Source organism: Dioscorea cayenensis, chromosome 3, assembly GCF_009730915.1.
Source record: "Dioscorea cayenensis subsp. rotundata cultivar TDr96_F1 chromosome 3, TDr96_F1_v2_PseudoChromosome.rev07_lg8_w22 25.fasta, whole genome shotgun sequence".
Lineage (NCBI taxonomy): Eukaryota > Viridiplantae > Streptophyta > Magnoliopsida > Dioscoreales > Dioscoreaceae > Dioscorea > Dioscorea cayenensis.
In genome coordinates, this window is record NC_052473.1 from 841,054 (window position 1) to 865,369 (window position 24,316).

General features: G+C 34.9%; 5 protein-coding genes across 6 annotated transcripts; 3 read left to right on the plus strand and 2 right to left on the minus strand.

Moving 5' to 3' along the window:
• Positions 1-1,401: 1,401 nt before the first annotated feature.
• Positions 1,402-9,680, plus strand: LOC120252086 (myosin-11-like). The gene is given in 41 exon segments (XM_039260630.1): positions 1,402-1,503; positions 1,595-1,738; positions 1,818-1,963; positions 2,046-2,202; positions 2,313-2,371; positions 2,462-2,621; positions 2,697-2,846; positions 2,942-3,078; positions 3,178-3,324; positions 3,404-3,449; positions 3,451-3,506; positions 3,592-3,649; positions 3,738-3,839; positions 3,929-3,966; positions 4,063-4,189; positions 4,278-4,448; positions 4,549-4,680; positions 4,786-4,895; positions 4,977-5,054; positions 5,131-5,309; positions 5,380-5,585; positions 5,673-5,792; positions 5,925-6,023; positions 6,150-6,233; positions 6,235-6,372; positions 6,529-6,668; positions 6,840-6,951; positions 7,046-7,096; positions 7,183-7,266; positions 7,366-7,536; positions 7,624-7,779; positions 7,857-8,063; positions 8,146-8,289; positions 8,373-8,443; positions 8,533-8,632; positions 8,720-8,776; positions 8,881-8,901; positions 8,903-8,938; positions 9,025-9,105; positions 9,184-9,266; positions 9,350-9,680. Coding segments are annotated over 40 exon segments (4,461 nt in total). The 5' UTR covers positions 1,402-1,503; positions 1,595-1,615; the 3' UTR covers positions 9,474-9,680.
• Positions 9,681-10,586: 906 nt separating this feature from the next.
• Positions 10,587-15,608, plus strand: LOC120252060. Of its 2 annotated transcripts, none has more exons than XM_039260628.1 (9): positions 10,587-10,672; positions 11,515-11,624; positions 11,717-12,463; positions 12,550-12,847; positions 13,175-13,378; positions 13,588-13,758; positions 14,062-14,247; positions 14,345-14,458; positions 15,282-15,608. In XM_039260628.1, the coding sequence occupies exons 3-9, from the start codon at positions 12,300-12,302 to the stop codon at positions 15,606-15,608; spliced, it is 1,464 nt and encodes a 487-aa protein (XP_039116562.1). In that variant the 5' UTR covers positions 10,587-10,672; positions 11,515-11,624; positions 11,717-12,299. The 2 variants fall into 2 exon arrangements, with proteins under 2 accessions (XP_039116562.1, XP_039116563.1); XM_039260629.1 differs by having other exon boundaries at positions 15,303-15,608.
• Positions 15,609-16,426: 818 nt separating this feature from the next.
• LOC120282999 (60S ribosomal protein L31) lies at positions 16,427-18,987 on the minus strand. The gene is made up of 2 exons (XM_039289827.1): positions 18,826-18,987; positions 16,427-16,900 (listed from the first exon to the last, which is right to left on the minus strand). The coding sequence occupies exons 1-2, from the start codon at positions 18,906-18,908 to the stop codon at positions 16,621-16,623; spliced, it is 363 nt and encodes a 120-aa protein (XP_039145761.1). The 5' UTR covers positions 18,909-18,987; the 3' UTR covers positions 16,427-16,620.
• Positions 18,988-19,113: 126 nt separating this feature from the next.
• LOC120282848 (sm-like protein LSM7) lies at positions 19,114-22,483 on the plus strand. Its single transcript, XM_039289688.1, has 6 exons — positions 19,114-19,229; positions 19,406-19,453; positions 19,970-20,051; positions 20,786-20,857; positions 21,683-21,735; positions 22,157-22,483. Exons 2-6 carry the CDS (start codon positions 19,451-19,453, stop codon positions 22,244-22,246), a joined length of 300 nt encoding a protein of 99 aa, XP_039145622.1. The 5' UTR covers positions 19,114-19,229; positions 19,406-19,450; the 3' UTR covers positions 22,247-22,483.
• Positions 22,484-23,373: 890 nt separating this feature from the next.
• LOC120252832 (zinc finger A20 and AN1 domain-containing stress-associated protein 11-like) lies at positions 23,374-23,941 on the minus strand. Its single transcript, XM_039261007.1, has one exon. The coding sequence runs from the start codon at positions 23,882-23,884 to the stop codon at positions 23,483-23,485; it is 402 nt and encodes a 133-aa protein (XP_039116941.1). The 5' UTR covers positions 23,885-23,941; the 3' UTR covers positions 23,374-23,482.
• Between the last annotated feature and the right edge of the window lie 375 nt (positions 23,942-24,316).

Here is a 24,316-nt window from a genome sequence, read left to right on the forward strand (position 1 = left end):
ATGTTACATGCACATATATATATATATATATATATATATAGCACATCAATTGTGTTGTTCCTAGATTTTAAATCTAAGATGCTCTGCAGTGTCATTAGATTTATATCTAATGATTAACATCATCCTATATATAGTGTCAAACATTATTAAATAATAATCATATACAATAAATAATAATAAATTTGCACAATTCTCTGTACAATTAATAAGTGTTAATTGTTAGATGATCATCTAACAATTATTATTAAACAAATTTAGAGAACAATTAATAACTCCGTGTACAAAACGTTGTTGACGTTTACCCAAATATATATATATATATATGCCGAGATCAATTAAGTACTCAAGTTAAAATCAATCTCCACATCCATGTATAATTATACCCTATAAAATATGAATTTTTTAATTAATATTTTACTGATTAAATTATCAAAAGAAAATAGGGCAAAAAATTGTTATTTAGTTAAAGGTGTTTCCTGCTCCTAAAATTTGGATTATTGTTTATTTTGTTTTTCGAGGTTTATTTCTGAGTTTATTTCGAGTTTAGTATATGAATATATATATATTGAAATTTGAAAAGATGAATTTGTTTGTTTCAACATGTATATAATATAAATTCATATATATATATATATATATATACATCAAATGTTTGACCACATCAGTTGTTTCATTAGACTAATTAATAAATTCATATATACATCAACAATTTCATTAATTAATTTAAGAAATAAACTAATAATAATAATAATAATTATTATTATTATTTAGGGTGATAATCTAATAATTATTTATCAACAATACTAGCTCAGCTTATTTTATAAAAATAAAAATTTCTTCACATAAATAAACATTTACAAGAAATTAATAAAAAACCCTTGTTTACGTGTGCATGCATTGGCTTTGCATGCATGCATGGCCATGCATGGTTTCTGGTGCACTGTACGTACGTGCAAACAGAGAGAAAGAGAAAAGATAATAGAGTGTGGCAGAGCGTGTTTACAGGGGAGAGAGATGAGCATGTTTGGGCAGTAGAGAAAGAGAATGGTGAGGAGAGGATGTCATGAAGAGAGAGACACAAACATCTCCTACTTCCTTGCTTCACCTGCCACCTTTCCTCTCATCAAACCATCCAAATTCAACCAACCAATCAACCATACTCACACACACAACACACACTTCATCCACATTCTCTCATTCTCATTCTCAATCCAATGCTATGATCAATGCAAGAGATATAGAGATTTAATTAAGAGTTTTGTTTAATCCTATGTAGCTTTGTCTCTATGGTTTGTGTCTATTAATCCTATTTATGCATGCTTGATTTCATCATTATCTTTGGTTTTATGTATCTAATTGTTTTGAGTTTTACAGGCAGCATCAGTTACCATCATAGTTGGTTCTCATGTGTGGGTTGAGGACCCTGAATCAGCTTGGATTGATGGCCAAGTTGTTAAGCTTAATGGTGATGAAGCTGAAGTTCAATCCAGCAATGGAAAAAAGGTTTGATATTTCTCAATTTTCAATTTACAAATGTTGTTCTTAGATTAAATATAGAATATTTATGCACACATGATTCAATGGAATTGCTTAGATTGTTGCGAATTTATCGAAAATGTACCCGAAAGACATGGAAGCTCCGGCCGGGGGAGTCGATGACATGACGAAGCTTTCGTATTTGCATGAGCCTGGTGTTCTGCAGAACTTAGCATTAAGATATGCAATTAATGAAATTTATGTAAGGCATTTGTTTTCTAACATTGTTTTCATGTTGCATTGCTTTTTGCACATTACCTGATTGATGAAATTCCTCACAGACATACACTGGGAACATTCTCATTGCCATCAATCCATTTCAAAGATTGCCTCATTTATATGATGCACATATGATGCAACAGTACAAAGGAGCTCCATTTGGGGAGCTTAGTCCTCATGTATTTGCTGTTGCAGATGTTGCTTATAGGTGAGCTAATGCATCTCTGTTTGCTCTGTTTCTCTTGCAAGGATTTGAACTCATGAATAAAGAAAATTGTTATTGTAAACAGAGCTATGATAAATGAAGGGAAGAGCAATTCAATTCTGGTTAGTGGTGAGAGTGGCGCTGGTAAAACTGAAACAACAAAGATGCTTATGAGATATCTAGCTTATTTGGGTGGCCGAGCTGGAACCGAAGGTAGAACAGTGGAACAACAAGTTTTAGAAGTAAGATTGGATATTCTTGCTCTTATTTGCTAACAAATGTTCTGCTTTTTTTCTATTTGTTTCTAGAACTTGATTTTCTCTTTTTTTTTTTCGGTCTTATGTTACTGTAGTCTAATCCAGTGCTTGAGGCATTTGGCAATGCTAAAACAGTAAGGAACAATAACTCAAGGTATGATAGTTGATGCTTCAATTAAATTGGAGTTGAATTGGATATTTTTTTTTTCCTTCTATGTATTCAGTGAATGTTTTTGTCTTGCAGTCGGTTTGGTAAATTCGTCGAGATACAATTTGACAAGCAAGGGAGGATATCTGGTGCTGCCATTAGAACTTACCTTCTTGAAAGATCGAGAGTTTGTCAAATTTCTGATCCAGAGCGTAATTATCACTGTTTTTATCTTCTTTGTGCTGCACCACCTGAGGTAAAAAAACCTTCATTTTAATTTTGTTTACTTAAAATCAAGTCATGAACTTCTACTTTGAATTCTTTTTTACAGGAAATTGAGAAGTATAAGTTGGGTAATCCTAAGTCATTTCACTATCTTAATCAATCAAATTGCTATGAATTGGTTGGTGTGAGTGATGCCCATGATTATTTAGCCACAAGAAGAGCTATGGATATTGTCGGAATCAGTGCACAAGAGCAGGTTTAAACAAACTTTGAAAACATTTTTTTTTTGTTATCTTGTTGTGTAACATAAAGCATATTTATGATTATTTTCTGATGTTTTTCATCTCCCAGGATGCAATTTTCAGGGTTGTTGCTGCCATTCTTCATCTTGGCAATGTTGATTTTGCCAAGGGGAAAGAGATAGACTCTTCAATTCCAAAAGACGATAAATCCAAGTTCCATCTCAACATGGTCGCTGAGCTTCTCATGTAATGTTACTATAAAGCTCTGAATGTTTATTCCTTTTTCCCACTTTTCATGCATAATTTCGTTAGTTCGATTTTCATTCGATGTTTCAAATATTTCAGGTGTGATTCTGTAGCCTTGGAAGATGCATTATGCAAGCGTGTAATGGTTACTCCTGAGGAAGTTATAAAGAGGAGTCTTGATCCTGATGCTGCAAAATTGAGCAGGGATGGTTTGGCAAAGACGATATATTCTCGCTTGTTTGACTGGTAATACCATCTAATAATAACCACTTTTTTTGGCCGCACAAATTGTATGATCTTGAATATTTGACACTTATCTAAACAGGTTGGTTGATAAAATCAATGTATCGATCGGACAGGACGCTACCTCGAAAATCTCTTATTGGAGTCCTTGATATTTATGGCTTTGAAAGCTTTAGGACTAACAGGTAACTCTGTTTAGACAAAACTCTAGTAATTATATCGTATTGGTTTGCATCTTTCTCAATCCTTTGAGTTCATTACCTTTTGCAGTTTTGAGCAGTTTTGTATCAATTTCACTAATGAGAAACTACAACAACATTTCAACCAGGTAATGCTAAACTTGTATTGATCTTTGAAAACTTTTTCTCCTTAATTTCGCTCTCTCTAAGCACTAGCTTCTGCTGTTATTTTTACAGCATGTCTTTAAAATGGAACAAGAAGAGTATACAAAAGAGGAGATTGATTGGAGTTACATTGAATTTGTCGATAACCAAGATGTTCTGGATCTCATTGAGAAGGTCTTCCTCCCAATATCCATATATTGTTTGTTTATATCTTAAATTTTATTTCAGACATAAACAATGAAACTCACTATTTCCTTTTGCAGAAACCTGGAGGGATCATTGCGTTGCTTGATGAAGCATGGTATGATTTTGATATGTTTTACTTGCAATTCATGGCTTTTTTTTTCAAAAAAGAGTTTTTTTCCAGATAAACTATAATTCTGTCACTTTACTGCAGTATGTTTCCTAAATCAACACATGAGACCTTTTCTCAGAAGCTTTATCAAACATTCAAAGTTCATAAGCGCTTCCTTAAGCCTAAACTCTCTCGCACTGACTTTACCATCTGCCACTATGCTGGAGAGGTTAGTTCTTCATGAATTGGATGCATAATTGAAGAAGAATAATGCTTGCTTCTTTCTTATGTTCATTATTTATACTATTTCATTGCAGGTTCAATATCAGTCTGATCAGTTTTTAGATAAGAACAAGGACTATGTTGTAGCAGAGCACCAAGAATTATTAATTGCTTCTAAATGTTCATTCGTATCGGGACTTTTCCCTCCTCTTCCTGAGGAGACAACCAAATCTTCCAAGTTCTCCTCCATCGGCTCTCGTTTTAAGGCGAGTGCCTTTCAATGCATAGATTTGATTGCCTTGCACAATGATATATATATATATATATATATATATTACTAATTTTATTGTTTTGACACAATGGCAGCTTCAACTGCAACAATTGATGGAAACATTGAATTCAACAGAGCCACATTACATTAGATGTGTGAAGCCAAACAATCTTCTAAAGCCTGCTGTATTTGAGAATGTCAACATAATGCATCAACTGCGATGCGGTGTGAGTTAACCGTTTAAAAGGAAACATATCTTCCTGTAATTCTTGTTTGGAATTCCCATCCTTCCTGACTTGTTTTCTGTCAATTCTTGCTTCCGTTTCATTTAGGGAGTGCTTGAGGCTATCAGAATTAGCTGTGCCGGATACCCAACTCGCCGAACATTCTATGAATTCTTACACAGATTTAATATTCTTGCTCCGGAAGTCCTGGAAGGAAAGTGAGTATCTTGTTTAATTATCTTTGCCGCAATTCTTCAGTCAAATATGTTTTACATACTATACTTTGCATCATTGATCAGTTATGATGAGAAGGTTGCATCTAAAAAAATTATGGAAAAGAAGGGTTTGAAAGGATATCAGGTAATCCAAAAACTATTGTATGATCATTGATTGGTGCATTCCTTTCTAGCTTTTACTTGTTAGATTTTATTTAAATCTAGTTTAATTTTCCAGATTGGTAAAAACAAAAGTTTTTCTGAGAGCTGGCCAGATGGCTGAGTTAGATGCAAGGAGAGCTGAAGTACTTAGCAATGCGGCGAAAACCATTCAACGTCAGATAAGAACTCACATTACTCGGAAACGGTTTGTTGCATTGAGGAAAGCTACCATTGTTATTCAGTCATTGTGCAGAGGTATTGAAGGAAAGCTTTCTAATTGCTGTTTTATGTAGAGTAAGTTGACATCAATGTGGTGTTTCTGCAGGAAGCCTTGCTTGCAAACTTTATGAGAACATGAGAAGAGAAGCTGCTGCAATCAAAATCGAGAAAAATCTACGGAAGTATCATGCTAAGAAAAAATACACTAGTTTGAGGGTGTCGGTTCTTGTCTTGCAAAGTGGTTTGCGGGCAATGACTGCTCGTAATGAATTCAGACTTAGGAAACAGACTAAAGCAGCAACTTTGATTCAGGTAATGTAGTTCCTTTGTTACTTATAGATGAAAAAAAAAATGTTCGGTCCCATTTTCACTGATTTTACTTCAATAAACTTCTTGTAGACACCATATCGCCGTCATAGAGCTCAATCATATTACAAGAAGTTAAGATGGGCTGCAATTGTAACTCAATGCAGATGGAGGGGTAGGCTTGCAAGGAGAGAGCTCAGGAAGCTCAAAATGGTGTGTGGATAAGCACATTATATATACTTAAAATATAGTCACACATAATTCACCTTTGTTCCTTTCTTCCTATCATTCTATATATATGTGTGTGTGTGTGTGTGTATTGTTTAATTGCTTTACTTGTCTCAGGCTGCTAGAGAGACAGGTGCACTCAAAGAAGCCAAGGATAAGCTCGAGAAAACAGTTGAAGAACTTACATGGCGTTTGCAGTTAGAAAAGAGAATGAGGGTACATTTTACATCTCTTGTTTCATAGTATTATAAACATATGTTAAGAATTTTCAGTAGTATCTCACATTATTAATGGATAGTATGAAAGTTGATTGATGTTTGTAACTTTTGCTTATGTTTGCAGACAGATTTAGAGGAATCGAAAGGACAAGAAATTGCAAAACTGCAGAATTCCTTGCAAGCTATGCAGAGTAAAGTGGATGAAACTAAATGCATTGCTTGTCAAAGAACGGGAAGCCGCAAGGAAAGCTATCGAAGAAGCACCTCCAATTATCAAAGAAACCACTGTTCTTGTCCAGGATACCGAAAAGGTTGAATCACTCACAGCAGAGGTGGAAAACTTGAAGGTACTTCTAAGCATTCATTTGGTATTTGTGCTTAAAAGTAATACTTAAACAGTTCACATGATTTGTTTACATTTTTGTAAAGTGATCTTCATTTATACTTTGCATAGCTTTAGCAAAGAATATTCAGATTTTCACAGAAATTCATTTATCTTGCAGGCATCACTGCAGTTGGAAAAACAACGGGCTGATGATTCTGAAAGAAAATATACAGAAGAACAACAAACTAGCGAAGAAAGACAAAAGAAGTTAGAGGAAACAGAAGGCAAAGTGCGCAACCTTCAGGAATCTGTACATAGGTTGCTATTTTTATTCTATACTACAATTACTTCTTTTTGGCTATTCTTTTGTTAATCCTGGTTAAAATTATCAGAAACCTTACCATCTGAAATATTCTCTTAGATTAATAGTATTTATTGGTTGAGCATACACATTTTGCTGGCCTTTTCACTTTCTGCATTCTATATCAGGCTAGAAGAGAAGATCACAAACTTAGAATCAGAAAATAAAGTTCTTCGGCAGCAGGCTGTATCAATGGCTCCAAACAAGTTTCTCTCTGGTCGTTCTAAATCAATTCTTCAGGTGCATGAAATGAAACACTTCTTATATTCTAAAGCTCCGATGTTCACTAGTTTTGATGTTGCACTTAAATTTATACTTGTGTTCTGGTTAACAGAGAAGTTCCGATAGCGGTCATTTACCAAGTGTTGATACAAAGACAACTCTGGTAAGAGAGAGCATATATATATATATAGCTAAAATGCATTTTTCTAGAATGAATTTTCAGCTGATTGTTTTCATTTTGATACTTAGGATTCTCAGAGTGTCTCATCACCACATAGAGAAACTTCTGAAGTAGAAGATAAACCACAGAAGTCACTCAATGAGAAACAACAGGTATACTTCCTTGTTCTTGCAATCAATTCCTAGTTATTTCCTGCTCAACCATTACTACTAAATTTAAGTGATGCTATCATTTCTGGTTTCCTTATACAGGAGAATCAGGACTTGTTGATCAGGTCCATTGCACAAGATCTCGGCTTTTCAGGAAACCGGCCTATTGCAGCATGCATTATATACAAATGCCTTCTTCAGTGGAGGTCGTTTGAAGTAGAACGAACCAGTGTGTTTGATAGAATTATTCAGACAATAGGACATGCTATTGAGGTTTGATCAACTTTGTCACATCCAAATTTACTTCACTACTTCTCATCATTCAATTCTAAATTATACTTTTTCACATGTATGTTGAAGACTCAGGATAACAATGATGTTTTAGCTTATTGGCTTTCGAATGCTTCGACTTTATTATTACTACTGCAACGCACACTAAAGGCTAGTGGTGCTGCTGGCATGGCTCCACAACGTCGACGCTCATCATCTGCAACTCTATTTGGGAGGATGACTCAGGTAATAAACTGCAGTTCTTCCATTGCATGATGCAAATTCACTTGCTTATCGCCCATGTTTTTTGGTTTATGGTTTAGAGCTTCAGAGGAACTCCACAAGGGGTGAACCTCTCTTTTGTGAACGGGAGTTTGGTTGGCGGAGTAGATACATTGCGGCAAGTCGAAGCCAAATATCCTGCTTTGCTTTTCAAACAACAACTTACTGCATATGTAGAGAAAATATATGGAATGATTCGCGATAATTTGAAGAAAGAGATTTCTCCATTGCTTGGTTTGTGCATTCAGGTATCTATCTCTCATTTCTTTAAGCTTTTCAGTATTTATACATACAAAGACAAGCACAATGACTATGTTTAAATGTTCATAGGCTCCAAGAACATCAAGAGCTAGTTTAGTCAAAGGATCATCGCGGTCTCTTGCAAATGCTGCAGCTCAGCAGGCTTTGATTGCTCATTGGCAAGGGATTGTCAAAAGCTTAGGGAATTTCTTGAACACATTGAAAGCCAACCATGTTAGTCCCTTCTCTATATTATTTATTATTCACATCTTCTACTTGATTTCATCGATATGTCATCCTTATCCTTCTGTGATCAGGTGCCTCCATTTTTGGTTCGGAAAGTATTCACACAGATATTTTCATTCATCAATGTACAACTCTTTAACAGGTGAGAATATATATATATATATACATCGAGATGTAGTTTTGTTTTCTTAAAACTAATTGCTAAGAAGAAGAGCTCTCCTCTGATGACAGTCTTCTATTAAGACGGGAATGTTGCTCGTTTAGTAACGGTGAATACGTCAAAGCAGGACTAGCCGAGCTCGAGCATTGGTGTTATAAAGCAACAGATGAGGTAGCCAACTTTGAATTTTAATTTTACTTCATTTCAATCATCATTAATCTTTCATGATTTTAATTGAATTAAGTTCGTATCGCACAGTATGCAGGATCGGCATGGGATGAGCTGAAGCATATCAGACAGGCAATCGGATTCCTGGTAATCACTTCGATCATTTATATATACATGTCACTAATTACAATACAAGAATGGCTAGAGGTCTACTCCAAGAATATGGTATTCAGAAACTGTTACTTTTGTAGGTAATCCATCAAAAGCCGAAGAAAGACACTCGATGAAATAAGCCATGATCTTTGTCCGGTGAGTAAAGCCTTAATGTCGTATTTTACCTGCTTTTCGATGAAACCTCTCTTGAAATCCAACCAGCTCTATTCCTCCATCGATAGGTTCTCAGCATACAGCAGTTATACCGCATCAGTACGATGTATTGGGACGACAAGTATGGCACGCACAGTTTATCATCCGATGTAAGTTCATAAAAAAATGGATAAACTACATGCATTAAAATAAATGAGTATGAAAGTCTGAACACTAACACTTTGCAGGTTATATCGAATATGAGGATATTAATGACTGAAGACTCGAACAATGCTGTCAGTAATTCATTCTTATTGGACGACGATTCAAGGTAAAGAAGATAAATAGTTATAAATTCAATAAGACTGATATAAAGTATCGCGCCGATACTTAATTTCTGCTCTCAATGTACAGCATACCGTTTTCGGTCGATGACATATCAAAGTCAATGGAGCAAATTGACATCTCCGACATCGAGCCCCCTCCGCTCATTCGGGAGAACTCGGGCTTTGTATTCTTATTGCCGCGATCCGAGTGATGATTTCGGCTTTGCGTTTTTCCACATTGTTCACTGGATTGAAGCAGAGTTGAAGATGGACTTTGTGAAAACTTGCTTATTGTATTGATGTTGTTGTTGTTGTTGTTGTTTATTATGAGCTTGTCAGAGTACACAGATAGAAATTTCGGACATTAGGAATCAAATTGGTGGGAAATCATTTTAACTGAACATTGAAGTGATTCAGGATGTAGATTTTTTTTTTCTTTTTTTGTAAATCATTATTTTTCCCATTGAAATGGAATACAAATTTGATTCTTTTATTCTTTATTTTTGGGTTTTTTTTTGTCTTTATACCATTGAAATCTTAAAAATTATTACTCCTTCCGTTCTTTTTTATATGTCGTGTTTAACCGAATCTCACATACCAAGAATCTCATGTTCAAATTTACCCCTAATTTATATCTTCATATTTTTTTTGCATATTTAATTCGAAGAAGAGAGTTGAATAAAGTGTTACGGTTAATTTTAGAAAAAACATAATAAATGTTTCTTGATGTTAGAAAATCACAGATAAAAAGGAACAGATAAAAAAACGGAGAGAGTATATATAATTATTTATATTTTTTAATCAAAAGAATATAATTATACCAACAGAGAAGGTATTTTTAATTTAATAATTTTTGAATTTTGGAAATTGATTGGATGGATGGGCTTGGGGTAATTTGGGAATTATAATATCATCACTTTTTGAATGTCAGTTAACTAAAGATTTAACCAATATTATATAAGCTAATTTTCAAAATATTTAGATATATACAAATAATTAAATATTTTTTTGGAGGTCATACATGTAATTTTACCATTGTTAGTGGGGGTATATAAATAAAAAAAAACCTGATTGTTCTTTTCTACTATTTTGGAGTACTTTTATAATTATTTAAAAGAATTAAAAAATTATATGTTTTAATTTTAAAAAAACTATTATTTATTTATAAAAGATTATAAATTTTTGGAGGAGCTTTATGTAAATTTAGAAGAATTTGAGGATGAGGATAAAAATATAAAGAATTATGTATTTTTTCAGGGATGTATTTGTAAAAAGAGTCCCAATAAATACCAACACTTTCACTCCATGCTCTACATTCGTTCTCGCTCGCGCTCTCTCAAACATTCGCCATTAATCTCAGCATCTCGAGAAGAGAAACGAGAAACCCTAGCGAGAGATCTTGGAGAGCTCGGTGATTCTTCTTTATCCTCTCTATTTTCAAACAATTTTTGGTTGTTTTCGTTGATTTTGCTAAAAAAACGATTGTTTTTGGCCATTGAATCGTCGAAGAATGCTGTCTGATCTTGTTGTTTGTTTTCGTTGAGATTGAATCGGAGAATTTGTCAGTTTAGGGTTTATTTCTATGATTAATCTCATAAATGAGAGATTTTTCTGTGTTTTCATCTGATTTAGTTGGGGTTTATATCGGCAAAACTTGGATTTGAAGGTTTGATTTATATGGATCAATATTGATGTGTTTCTTATCAAATTCTAGTTGTTTGTTAATGATACATTAGAATGGTTGATGATGAGAAACAGAATTAGAACAGCTAAAAAGCTCTTGCAACCACCATAGGCCATCAATGGTGTGTTGGTTGTAGTGCTTAGAAGGGACCACCACACTCTCCATGGCCTCTGGTACTAATTATGGACACCTCTCTCTTTTGTGTTTTGATTATTAGTTCCAAATCAAACAAGAAAGAATGTTTCTTAGTTATTTTGTTAGATTGGGTCCTTGACGCCTTCAAAAAGTGCTCATTTCTTTTGTTGATATAGAGAAGTTAATTATTTGTCTTCTTGGTGCATGCTGTTTAAATGTAAGTAGTTGGTGGCATTGTGGTTTCTATTAGGTTGGATGGCTATGATTCTGTCTTTTGCTTGTTCATCAAGGACTCGATCTTGGTAATGTTGTTAGTTGGTGACTGACTGATTATAAAATAAATGTTTTCACCTTCTTCACATTTGAATTGAGCATCTATAGATTGCATTATTAAATCCTGCCTTTATCCAACTAAAGCAACTTTTCCTTTTCAGACTAAAGCTTCTTCCCTCAACTGAAAACTCTAGTCCCTTCCTTTTATTATTATATAGAGTGAGTTTTTCTCCAACTCTTTCATGGGAGATATCTTTTTGTACCACTTGAGGTTTGTTCCTTATTGATTACAACTCTGCTTTTTCAGTGTATTTGGATTTTTTTTGTTTCTTATGATTGAATTACAAGTCATGTACATAACAGGCACAAATCAGAAGTAGAAGTTGCGAGAAGATTTTTTATTATGGGTATCAAATCAAACAATGAGGAAAGTGATGATCATTCTTGTCATGAAGATAGCAATGTGAAAAGAGTGTCAAGGGTGCCCAAGAGGCTTCCTCAAAAAGAATTAGCAGATAGCTATCCTCGCCCATTGAAGGGAAATAAAGAGTGCAAAGAGCTCTTATCAACTTCAGTTTAAAGCATCAAACAATGGCCAGAACAGACTGCAGAAACCGAAGATGGTTGCTTCAACAACTAAGAGCCTCAATATTAAGAAAGAAAAATTTATGACATCTCCTTCAAAACCTCTATGTTTATTTGAAGCATCTGATGAGAAAACCGCTGAAGAAGTTAAAGATGTTGATGCCTTAGGTGCTCTGAGCTATGATCAAAGAAATAGAACAGTTGATAAAACAACTGATCTAGGAGAGATTGACAAAGATGATGGTCAGGTGAGTGTATGTAGGAAAAATCGAGAAAATGGAATATAGAATTAAGAAACTTGAGGAGGAGCTTAGAGAAGTTGCTGCGCTTGAGATTTCTCTCTATTCTATTGTACCAGAGCATGGGAACTCCGCACATAAAGTACATGCACCTGCCCGACGTCTCGCTAGGCTATATATTCATGCTTGCAAACATTGGACTCTGGATAGTAGGGACCACTGTTGCTTCGAACATTGTTTCAGGGCTTGTGCTAATTACCAAATCATGTGGAAATGATGTATCAAGGTAAACAAAAAAAATTCCATATGCACACTTGAGCAAGTTTTTCTATAGAACTTTAAGACTGAGTGACTGTCTTCTTTGGTTTTCAGGCTGACCTTTTGGCTATCAAATGTAATAATCCTTAGAGAGGTTGTTTCCCAAACCTTCAGCTGCTTGTCTCAATTAAATACAGTTTTGAAGCTTGTTGGAACAAATGATGGAGCCAAAGAAAAGAGGAAGAAACTTTCTCCTTTGAAAGATAAAGACAGTAATTTTAGCAAGCAAACAAAAAGGCCTGATTCAATGCAACCAGCAGATGATAGGCAGGAAGCTATCTCAATGATATCTGCTTTAGAAAAAATTGAAATCTGGCTTTTCTCTCGGGCAGTAGAATCAGTATGGTCGCAGGTAATGTTTTTCTTACTCTATCTACACATAATAAAATGCTAATTGGTTTTGCAATCATGTAAACTAAACAAGACTTTACTGAAGCAAGAAACCACTGCATTCCAGGATTTCTTTTATTAACCTTGCTTCAATAGCACTTTAGTCACTTTTTTTCAGATGAGTGATTCAAGCATAGGATTTATATGTAAAGCATGCATCAATTTTGAGAATTTACTCTTGATTGGATTGTTGGTTTATTTGTTATTTTATAAGTTTCCTTCTATCAAGTTATAATTGTTTCCCACTTATCATGCTTTTATGATAATCAGTTGTTCTTTTGTTTTGCAGTCCTTCGATCTACTTATTCCTGTAGAGGGTTTGTTCACAACAAACAAATTTCAGGGATCATTAGAAACAGCACTTGATGATCAGCATGAGCGCAATTCCTACATAAACATATGGAAAAGTGTGTTTCATGATGCATTTGCCAGAATCTGTCCAGTTCAAGCAGGGGGACATAAGTGTGGATGCTTGCCTGTCCTGACCAAATTGGTATGAGATGGAAAAGACCTCTCCTTTAACTCCATCTTTAAACTAATAAATTCTCACTTCAACTATGGAAACAGAAGGCATATAGTTCATTAATTTTTTTTTGAATTTATGCTTTTTAGCAGAAGAGCTATTATGTGTTTAATGATAAACTCTGAAAGTTAATGTTACCTTGCTTAGAATTTACAGATGATATCTTTCTTCTTGATTAGATAATGAAGGAGTGCATATGTAGATTAGATGTTGCCATGTTTAATGCCATTCTACAAGAGGATTCCGTCAAGGTTCCTGCAGACTCTGTATCAGATCCAATTGGTGTGAAATTTCTACCAATTCCAGCTGGAAATCTGAGCTTTGGATTTGGTGTGCAGCTTAAAAGTTCTGTATGTATTTTGTTCTCAATATGTTATCATTTGTTTTTTGTCATTTCGGTCCCATGGGGCTCTTTTCTTCATGCATCCTATGCTTTTCATTTTAGACTTGAATAAGAATTGGCAAAATGGAATCTAATGCAAAAGAGCTATAGAGAAACAAATGTGACATTCAACCTCACTGTCTGGTGAAATTTTCTTGAACAATTCCGGTCACTTTAAGCCGGTGTTTTCATTGATTTGTGAGATGTGCTTCATGAATGTTGTTTACAAACAAACTGAAATTTTCTAAAAGAATAACTGTTTCCTTTGCAGATAGGAATTTGGTCCCGGATACTAACAGATCTATGTCGCATAGATGTGGAAGCTGATAAACAAAACGACAACGATGATGATAAAAGGACAGATGTGAAATCAAAACCTTTTTGCCTTCTTGATGAACTGAGTGATCTTCTGATGCTTCCCAAAGACAATCTTCTTAATGATGCCACAAGAAAAGAGGTTAGTTTTCTGGCACATAACACTACTCTCTTTCTTTGGGTTTTCTCTTGATAGCTCTCCTAATTTAACTCTTATATTCTTTATGAATGTCAAAAAGATCTGCAAATCACTTGGTCCATCTGCAGTAAAACATGTAGTAAATAATTTCACACCAGATGAATTCTTGCCAGATCCGGTTCCTAACGGTGTCCTGGAAGAGCTGAATCGCGAGGTAATATATTTTTTTGGGCAACTTTTATATATTAAAAAGAAAAACATGTTAAAAAAAATTTAAATTTCAGCAGACTACCTCTGTTTTGCATGAATCCGGAGTTAACTTTTAATAAAAAGATTCAGCAATATACCCTTGTTGCAACACTATTAGCAAGCTACCATGTTTTGTATGTGGCAATGTTTTCAAATGCCAACATTATTATTATTGTTCTTTTATGGTATGAATAAGTTTAGTTTAATAATATAATAAACTATGAAGCAAACTACTTACATGCATGACACATCCAATATGCTAGTTTTGTTGGGTAAAATTTTTGATAGAGTACCAAACTATGATCCGTTTTCATTTTGGGATTCAGATTTCAATTTGAATCAAAATGGTTATTCAAGTTTAATTTTGTTTCATTCGATGGTCACCGGAGAGACCTGTTTTTGATGGTATGATATTAGAAATTTCTGTCAGCATGTGAAATGAAATTATCAATTGGATGGACAGTGTGTCATGCATATGTTGACAGAGAATTTCTAGCACTAATATCATATAAAAATAATAGGTCAGAATATTTCGGGTAACCACCACCCTGAAAAGCGCAATTGAAGTTGGGTAACTATTTTAATTAAAATTGAAATTCATACCCCATAATGAAAAAAAACCCATGGTTTGGTACCCTGCTAAAAAATTACCCCTAGTTTTGTACATGATATTAAAGCTTTCTATAGTCTTTATACCTACAAACTATTTTCCATCATTCATCCTCAGTTTATAACTCTTATTATAACTTCAAGCCTACTTAAGATAGAGATTTTTAATATATATATAGAGTTGTCTTATTAAAATGCAGTGTTTGTTGAAGTCATTAAAGAAACAAAGAATCCCATTTCCAAGACCTGCAGCTGAAGTTGTGTACTCTGCTCCGGCGGGTGCCGACGTGGCGGAGGCAGTGGCCGAGTTAGAAAGGATTGGATCTTTGGTTCAGTGCAATGGTTATGCAAGTGATGAGGATATGTATGATGATCTTGATTCATCTTTTTCATCAATCATTCTTGAGAATCCAGTTACTTTGCATTCAGGATTTGAAACACAAAATCAGTACTACAAAGGGGTGAATTCAAGATATAAGCTTCTTCACAAGGTCTGGTTAAAGTGAGTTTTTGTAACTTGGTTTTGGATTTAATTTTTCCTTTTTAGAGAGTATGGGAAAATTTTCTTGTTTGTCTTGCGTGTAATTAAAAGAGCTTTTTTTGTGTGGAAATGTCATGTGTTCATATTTCTATTAATAATAATAATAATAATAATAATAATAATAATAATAATAATAAAGCAGGAACAGAGTCAAGTTTGGTTAAATTTTTCTTCATTAGCTAGCAAATTTTTAAAAAAAACTAGTTGTTAAATGTTTTTATGAAAATCATTGTATTTTGCCAAATGAAAATAAGGTTTTTTTTAATTATTTTTTTATAATTAATTACTGAAATACACATTTTTGTAATTATTTATGTATTTTGTATTTTTTAATATTAAGTTTTAGTTTTTTTTTAAATTCCGGGTCTTTTTTAATATTAAAGTTTTTTATTTTTTTAAAAAAATCTCTGATTCTACTAGTTTTTTAAATTAAAAGAAAATTTTAAGAAACAATTTTATATCTTAACCCTTATAATTTCATAACATTTTCTTATAATTTGTAATTTAAAATTAAAACAATAACCAGTTTGAAAGTCTATAACCAAACACACAATTCTTAGAAAAAAAGTTTATGACCAAACACAAATAATTCTTAGAAAAATTAATAACCAGTTTGAAGCATATCTAGTAATTCAAAGATAACATTTTAGATGTTAAAATACACATTAAGAACACCCCTGGATTTCCTGTGAAAAATCATAGACTCACAGTTAACCGTAAAAAAAATTCTAAAACTTTCTTTAAAAAAATCTCTTGAATCTAAAATAGAAAGCAAACCTTCTCTGTCAAAAAACCAAACTGGTTTAAGCTTTAATTCTAATCTGAGAATTCCATCACAAGAAAGTAAAACAAGAAGTGAAACCCAGTGCTCAAGCAAGCCCCGACGAATAAACTCAAAAATCGACAACAAAATCACGACGAGTGTTGCAAAGAAACTTCACTACATAAATATCGAATAGAAGCAAAGTGCTAAGGCATTAATCTTCTTCCTCAATGACCTTGGTTCCGAGCCCTTTGAGTCCTTCTGAAGGAACTTCAGCCACTGTAACCAAAGAAAACAGCTCTTCTTTTGCATCTTCCTCGTCGTTCCTCTTGCGAGCAATCCTAACACGCACACGCCGAGGAACACCTCGAATCCCCCGGCTCCAGATATGCTTGTTGAGTTTGACATCAACCCTAACATCAGTCGTTCCCATGGCCTTCTGCGCAAACTTCTTGATCTCCTTTATGGCATTAGGGGCCATCTTCTTAAATGTGCTGCATATACAAGAGGATGCAAATATAAATGCTCAGAGCCTTGAGCACAAGCACTAAACATAATCAATGTTTTTCACATTTTGGAACAATTTAGATGAACTCTAAGCAAGACCTATCTCAATATGAAACCCAGACAACTTTTCACTTATAACAATAAACACTGGGAAGGAAAGAAATGATGGATGAAGCAGAGATCAGATAAGTGGTTCTCTGGGGAGCATCAATCAATCAACAAGCATGAATTTGACATAAATGAAGCTATCAATAAGAAAGAACCTTTTCCAATAATCAACTAAAATAAGTTTCCAGATCATACAAACCATCACATAAGGTATTACATTCTTTGACATGGAATAAGAACTTAGACTAAAATCAGACAAGAATAAATACCCAATGACTAAAAATCGAAGACTTCTTTTTCATAACACCACTTTCCCACTCCCTTTATCTCCCGTTCTCTAGAAGCCAATTCATTTACTGATGGCTTGAAGCCAAATATATAGCATTTGGGCAGCTGATAAATCCATATCACCACCACAATCCCAGATGGTACAGGTCTTCTTTTCAAGGTTCACTAGTTCGACCGAAGTCACCCTTAGTTGATATAGATAGGGCTGTTAAAAAAAAAACCGGTTAAACCGTAAACCGGACCGGACTGATTTTTTTGAACCGCCGGTCCGGTTCCAACCGGTTTCATTATTAACCGGTCCGGTCCGGTTTTGAAACCGGTTCCGGACGTCGGTCCCGGTTTGAACCCTGTTCAAACGGATAAACTGTTTACTGCTTAAACTCTCTCTTTTACCCTCTAAACTCTCTCTCTCTATATATATATATATATATATGTAAATTTTCTATTGCTAATGAAGCTAATTGTTTGTTTTTAACTCTATATATTAAATGGTCACTCTATTAATTCATAAAAACTGGGACCGAACCGGATTGGACCAAATTGGTCCAAAACGGTCCAAACCGGACCGGACCGGTCCAAAACGGTTTGGACCGGTCCGGATTTCTCTGTTATTTGGTCCGGTCCGGTTCCAATAATAAAGAAACCGTTTAACCGGTTCGGTCCGGTTTTGGACCGTGCACAGCCCTAGATATAGAGGTCTACTTTAAGCAGGGGGTTACGCTGTCCCTTGAGGCATAAGCGCAAAAAAATTTACATGTCTACCGCCTATAAAGAGTACTGCAGAATTGACTTGCAAGCACTGTAACTGCCACATCCACTGAGCCAGTGTGGATGTTGGTTTAGATACCTACAAAAGCATTATTGGAAAAGCTACAATCATATCCCCATCCAACCCAGCATTACTCTCTTGCTCAAGAAGCCATTTTCAGACCTAAGAGGGCACAATGTTAAGGAAAAACCCAAGTACTGAAGCACTGCTTACACTTGAAGCACCTCATGTCCCGGGATCACATACAAGTCTAGTTAAGATATCCTCTAAGGATCTCATGTCACCGGATTCATTCATTTCTCTCCTCTCCCACCTATCCCCACTCCATGAAAAGCTCATAAATGATGTAGTGTGCAATGTATACTCTCTACATTCACTCCATGGAAAGATCACAAAAAATGAAGTAATGCACACACACACACGCTAGATCATACACATTTGGCAAAACTCAATAGTTCTACTACCCTAAATACCAATTTTCAAAATCCTAATGCCACCTATTAATCCACAGAAAACATCAAAATGGAAACTTTGAAACTAACAACAGAACCAACTAAAACTCTTGAAAAGAAAAAAACAATCACACAAACAAAACCAACATCAGATCAACAATCAGCGAAGCAAATAATTTCAGGTCATAAATTCCTCAAAAAAAACGCATAATCAGCAGCACGATGCAGCAGCACACAATATACACAGCAAAAAGATGAGAAAAATTAAGAAACAAGATGGTGAAAAAGGGATTACCAGCCATGGAGACGCTTGTGGAGATTGATCGTGTACTCCCGGGTGACAACATCCCTTCTCTTCACGCCGCCCTTCTCCACCATCTTCGCGCCGATCTCCTCCTCTCGCCGAAACCCTAATTGATCTCCTCGGCGGCTGAAACCCTAACAATGGGAAAAAAACCAGAGCTTTATATATATAGTATTGGTCTTCAAACAAATGGGCTTCATCTGTATTAAATTACGAAAATACCCTTGGCCTTTTATCGGATCTTGTCATTCGGGTCGGATCGTAAATGTTAGACCCGTTTAGGGATTCTATTTGACCCGACCCGCATCGTTGCTGAAGCGGGAAAGGGGAAACAGCAGGAGAAACCCTAGCTTGTGATCCGATTTTTTTCGAATCGAGGCGGAAGAGGGGAAAAGGTTTGGTTTTGATCGTTTGAAATAGTCAATCTTGTTGTTTGATTTGCTTATTTTTTGAAAATTTAGAGGAATTTATTTGCATTTTGATTTGGTTTTCGTCTTTGTGGAAGTGGTTAGGGTTAGGGTTTTTGTGATGTTTTCATGTGATTCATTGGCTCTGTTTTTGGAATTTAAAGGGAGGAACGTGAAGGCTGTTGGAGAGAAGGTCAGGAAGTGCTAAGATGGTGAGTATAGATTCTTAAACGGGATTTAGTTCTTAAATTGAGGAAAGTTTGAGTTACTTGTTGAAGTTTTCTTAATGGATTTTATCATTCCACAAACAATTACTCTTTTTTTCCCTGTTTGTATAGTTTCAGGAAGTATTTTTATGTGGTTTGTTTTACTAACTGAAATTGGTGTAGTTGTATCTGTGTAAAGTTCTTTTGGTTTGATCTTCTTCATGAATTTTTTAACTGTGTTTGGAATTCACTTTTTTGATTACCATTAAGTGTTATGTACAAAGAAATTTTCATTTTGGCTTTAAATTGGCATGCTTTCTTGTTTTGATGTGTGGTATTAGTAGTCACTAGCATGACAAGTTAGTTTCAGAATATATATATATATGCATTCACTACTGTAGTTTTGAGATTCTGAATGATTACGTCTTGCTTATCTGGTTTTACTTGGTGATTGTGACTTTGTGAAATTTGATATGTATGCATCCTCTAATTGAAAAGGCTTTGCTTTGTTGTGAATTACAGTCTGGACGGAAGGAAACTGTTCTGGATTTGGCAAAGTTTGTTGACAAGGGTGTCCAAGTAAAGCTTACTGGGGGAAGACAAGGTTTGTTTGTTTGTATTGTAGACGTATATGGCTATGGATGTTATTTGATTGGATTTGACAAAATTATAATTTACTTTTAGGAACTGAAGCACATATTAGACTTTGTTAGTCGCATTGATTTCCAATAACTTAGCTTCCATTATTTGTGATTAATTTTTACAGTATTATTTGCATCTAGATTTTTTTAAATAAACACTTAGGGGCTTGTAATCTCTTCTTTGAGTAGGTTGGGTTACAGTGCATAGACTAGTTACAAGATATTAATGTTAATGTAGGTGATGTTTTTGCATCAACAGTTTTATTATATGGCGTGATAGATCAAAGTGTCAGTGTTAGGAGCTTTGCTCTAGTAGAGGGTTTTCCAGAACTTATGTTTTGACTTTGGACTTAGGAGGAGAAACACCTCAAATTTGTAGTAGCAATGTTATTAGCTTTTTAAACATCTCAATTTTTGCCTGAAGAGCAGTTGATGCTAACACATGAAATTGCTTTGCTTTTAGTCTTCTCTAGTCTTTTAATGAGGAGGATAAAATAGTTGTAAAATATTTAGAGTGCTCTGATTATCAGTCCAAACGTATTTTGAGTAAAAATTTTCCTTAAGAGTTGTTCTGTGGATGTTAATGAGAAAGAAGATCAGGAATTGAGAAGATTGTGTCAGAACTTCCTTTGATCTAACATTTACATCCTCTGGCCTAGTATGTTCTAAATAGACAAATGATTCTTTCCTGCTGCAGTGACAGGTACCCTGAAAGGATATGACCAGCTGCTAAACTTGGTGCTGGATGAAGCAATAGAATTTCTGAGAGGTACTTGTGTTTATTTTCACATTAGCATATAGTTATTGCTAAGTTATCACTGGTTGATATCCTTCAAATCTTCTTCATAAACTGATGATTTTTTTTTCCAATTATGGCTATGCGTGTGTGATGTCTAGTTTGCATTTTTTTCCTTTTACTGGCTGGATTTCTTGTTACGTGATTAGCAGAAAGTGTGAATGATTATATGCATTAGACATTAATAGATGAGTTTTTGTACCAGTAACATATTCAGGTTATGGATATCTATATGTATGAACATAATGATACATCAGGAAAATGATAGAACAGAGAATTATATAAAATTCTAGATTCGGTATATTTGCCACATAGGAAAAAACAAACTGCAACATATTAATAATCTCAATGGTAAACTAAAATGGTGCTATTTGATTGGTGGCATAGTTCTCAAATTCAGTTATAATGCGAAATGGAAGCAGGAATCATGCTGAGTAACATAGGTTTTCATTGTCATATTGTCTAAGCAGCAAGTTTTTAAACAAGAATTACTTAAACGTGAACTGATAAATGCATCCTTATACAACCTTTGAAACTCAAAATGGGAAGCCAGCCAGAAGTTGTAAATATTACTAATGATTTTTCACTCACAATTTTCTTTTCATTGAGTTCTACATTTAGTTTTGTTGCTTTGCAGATTTAGTAGTTGAAATGATGTTCACAATAGCAAGCAAATTGGCTTTTTTTGGTTTTTCTTTTCAGTAGATAAGCTAGTGTTCCTTTTCAGGCTATCTACTCTTAATCATAGAAGTTCATTAGCCTCTAATTCCATCAGCTTTGTGCTTTAAATGACTGCAGATTCTGATGATCCATTGAAAACAACTGATCAGACAAGGAGACTTGGTCTAATTGTAATCTCTCTCTCTCTCTCTCACACACACACAATTTTCTTTAGCGAAAGTCCACAATTGCTCCTTGATGTATATCCAGATATTTGTTTTGGTCCACCATGAAAATGTCACTTTCAATCTCGTGTTTCATGTGGTTGATGGCATGTCAGCATGTCTGTCTAATCAATTATTAAGTGGAAAAGTTATAGAAATATTAAAATGAAACATATCAATGTAGATCATGTATGAAAGCAAAAATATCGGTTTAGTTCAGTGATCAAAATAAAAACGTATTTGTGTAGTTGGAGTAAAAGAAACATGTTTCTCGTTCAAGGACCAATTGTGGTATTTGTGTAGTTGGAGTAAAAGAAACATGTTTCTCGTTCAAGGACCAATTGTGGACTAAACTGACATCGTTAATGATATGTTTCGATCATCACAGATTTGCCGGGGGACGGCAGTGATGCTTGTATCACCGACAGACGGGACCGATGAGATTGCAAATCCGTTTGTCCAGCCAGAGGGAGCTTAAACTGCTCGTTTTACCGGTTAAATTTTATATGATCACAGCAAACTCATGTTTGTCTTGCTCTAGTTTTATTCGGCCACAGTTTCATCACAAACCCTTTGTACCATTTTACTATTTATGGTTGCTAATGAACTGCAGGCTTACTTGAACTCCTTCCAAGTCTTCAAATTTGCAGACTCTTGTTATTTGGATAGTATTTTAAAGGTTGCAATTCTTATGCCAAAGTTTGCATCTTGAGAATGGTCTGGTTTCCAGTAATTTTGTGCATATGTTGAACTTTAGATTGTGTTTATATATTATATATAATTGTGTTCTTTATAAATTACAAAAAATGGGTTTTTTATTGTTTGCATATATATATATATGAAGACCATTTTTATAGGATCATTTATAGATTAGAGTAAAAAATTTATGGACGTCTATTATCAACAATTCGTAATCTGTGAAAGTTGATATGGGTCGTTAGATTTCAATCCAACAATGACATCGCTTTTTTATGAATAAAATGACGATCGCTTTATGACAGATACAAGCATCTATTTATAAAGCACGTAAAAAACTGGGATGTCATGAGTGCTTTTAATTTGAAACCATTCAATCAATCTTGAGTACAAATGAATCGAATCAATCGCATCGTCCCAATCCCTATTAAAAGTCGTTAGATATCATCTGCGGACGTTAGACATCTGCGGACGTTAGTCTAACGTCCGCAGATGATGTTTGGCCATTATATATATATATATATATATTGCAAAAATAAATAATGATCATGTTTGCTCTTTCACTCTGCACTGTTTTTTATAAAAAATAAATTAATTTTCAATAATAAAATATATAAATAGATAATTGTGATCTAGACTCTAGAGATCTATATAAATAAATATAAAGGCAATTAAGAAAATAAAAATGGTAAAATTTGCCCAAATATATATACATTAGTACATGCATAACATTTAATTTTCTCATAATAAAGACAAAAAAGAATATTAACTTCTCATCTTAGTATCCAAACATATTATAATTAATATAACATTAAAAACAAGTTATATATATTTATGATTTTTATACAATAATAAAAATTTATTATAAAACACATAAATTTCATTTTTTTATTTTTAATTTTAAAATAATTAAGAAAAACATCCCTTTTTTCATTCAGACCCAAAAAAGATACAAAAACACCACCAAACCAACTCTTCATCTTCATCTTCTTCTTCTTCGAATCTCTCTCTCTCTCTCTCAAACCCTAACGATCTTCGCCGCCCTGACGACGGGGTTCTCCCTCTCGATCGCCGCCTTACCCGCCGCCTTGTAATCGAAGCTACACGCATGCCGATCCGAGTACCGGTGCTCCCCGCAGAACAACTCCCCGCATCGGCATCGAAACCCCGTCAACCCCACCCTTCGCCGGCACTTGCAACACCTACTCACCTTCCTCGCAGCCACGGCGGCTCCCGCCATGTGGACCAATCCATCCTCCTCCGATCTCGCTCTCTTCTCTCCCTCTGCCTGCACGACCGCCACCGACCTCGACGGTTCTCGGGTGGAGCACTGCGCCGCCGGTTGCGGCGAGGGGAATCCGGCCGATGGCAGGCAAGTCTCCGTGACCTTAATCTCCATTTCCTTCTCTCTCTGTGCCATTTCTCTCCCAAATTAGGGTTAGGGTTGTTAGGGTTTCATGAATCGTGAAATCAGAGCTTAGCTTTTAAAGGCGCCAAGGTCGGCAATGGAACGATGTGCTAGAAGCTTTTCCATTCATGAAATCCCCATAATACCCTTGACACTTCTTCTAATTTACCACACTACCATCGTCTTTTTAGTTTTTATCTCTCTTCTTCTCGGAAAGGGTGTTAAGGGTATTGTTGGTATTTCATGTAGAGCCGCCTGGGCTGACCACGGGTGGTCCACGTCAGCGTTGAAACGTGTCATCTGAACGGCGCGTTGAGATTCGTGCAAAGATGATAGTGTAGATGAGGTGCGCGTACGTTGCTCCTTCGCTTGCTCTTTAATAATTTTGTTCCTGTTGCTTTAATACCAATGATTGGTTGCCACGTCATTAAGAGTTTTTTAGGA

What these genes read in the sequence shown, in the direction of transcription:
- LOC120252060 (XM_039260628.1), top strand. Translation starts at nt 12,300, where the DNA reads ATGGGAACTCCGCACATAAAGTACATGCACCTGCCCGACGTCTCGCTA. An exon ending in TAGAATCAGTATGGTCGCAG is followed by an intron (nt 12,848 to 13,174) that starts GTAATGTTTTTC and finishes TTTGTTTTGCAG; the next exon opens with TCCTTCGATCTACTTATTCC. An exon ending in GTGTGCAGCTTAAAAGTTCT is followed by an intron (nt 13,759 to 14,061) that starts GTATGTATTTTG and finishes TTTCCTTTGCAG; the next exon opens with ATAGGAATTTGGTCCCGGAT.
- LOC120282999 (XM_039289827.1), bottom strand. Translation starts at nt 18,908, where the DNA reads ATGGTGGAGAAGGGCGGCGTGAAGAGAAGGGATGTTGTCACCCGGGAG. An exon ending in CACAAGCGTCTCCATGGCTG is followed by an intron (nt 16,901 to 18,825) that starts GTAATCCCTTTT and finishes TTGTATATGCAG; the next exon opens with CACATTTAAGAAGATGGCCC.
- LOC120282848 (XM_039289688.1), top strand. An exon ending in AGCAATAGAATTTCTGAGAG is followed by an intron (nt 20,858 to 21,682) that starts GTACTTGTGTTT and finishes AAATGACTGCAG; the next exon opens with ATTCTGATGATCCATTGAAA. An exon ending in CAAGGAGACTTGGTCTAATT is followed by an intron (nt 21,736 to 22,156) that starts GTAATCTCTCTC and finishes CGATCATCACAG; the next exon opens with ATTTGCCGGGGGACGGCAGT.
- LOC120252832 (XM_039261007.1), bottom strand. Translation starts at nt 23,884, where the DNA reads ATGGCACAGAGAGAGAAGGAAATGGAGATTAAGGTCACGGAGACTTGC.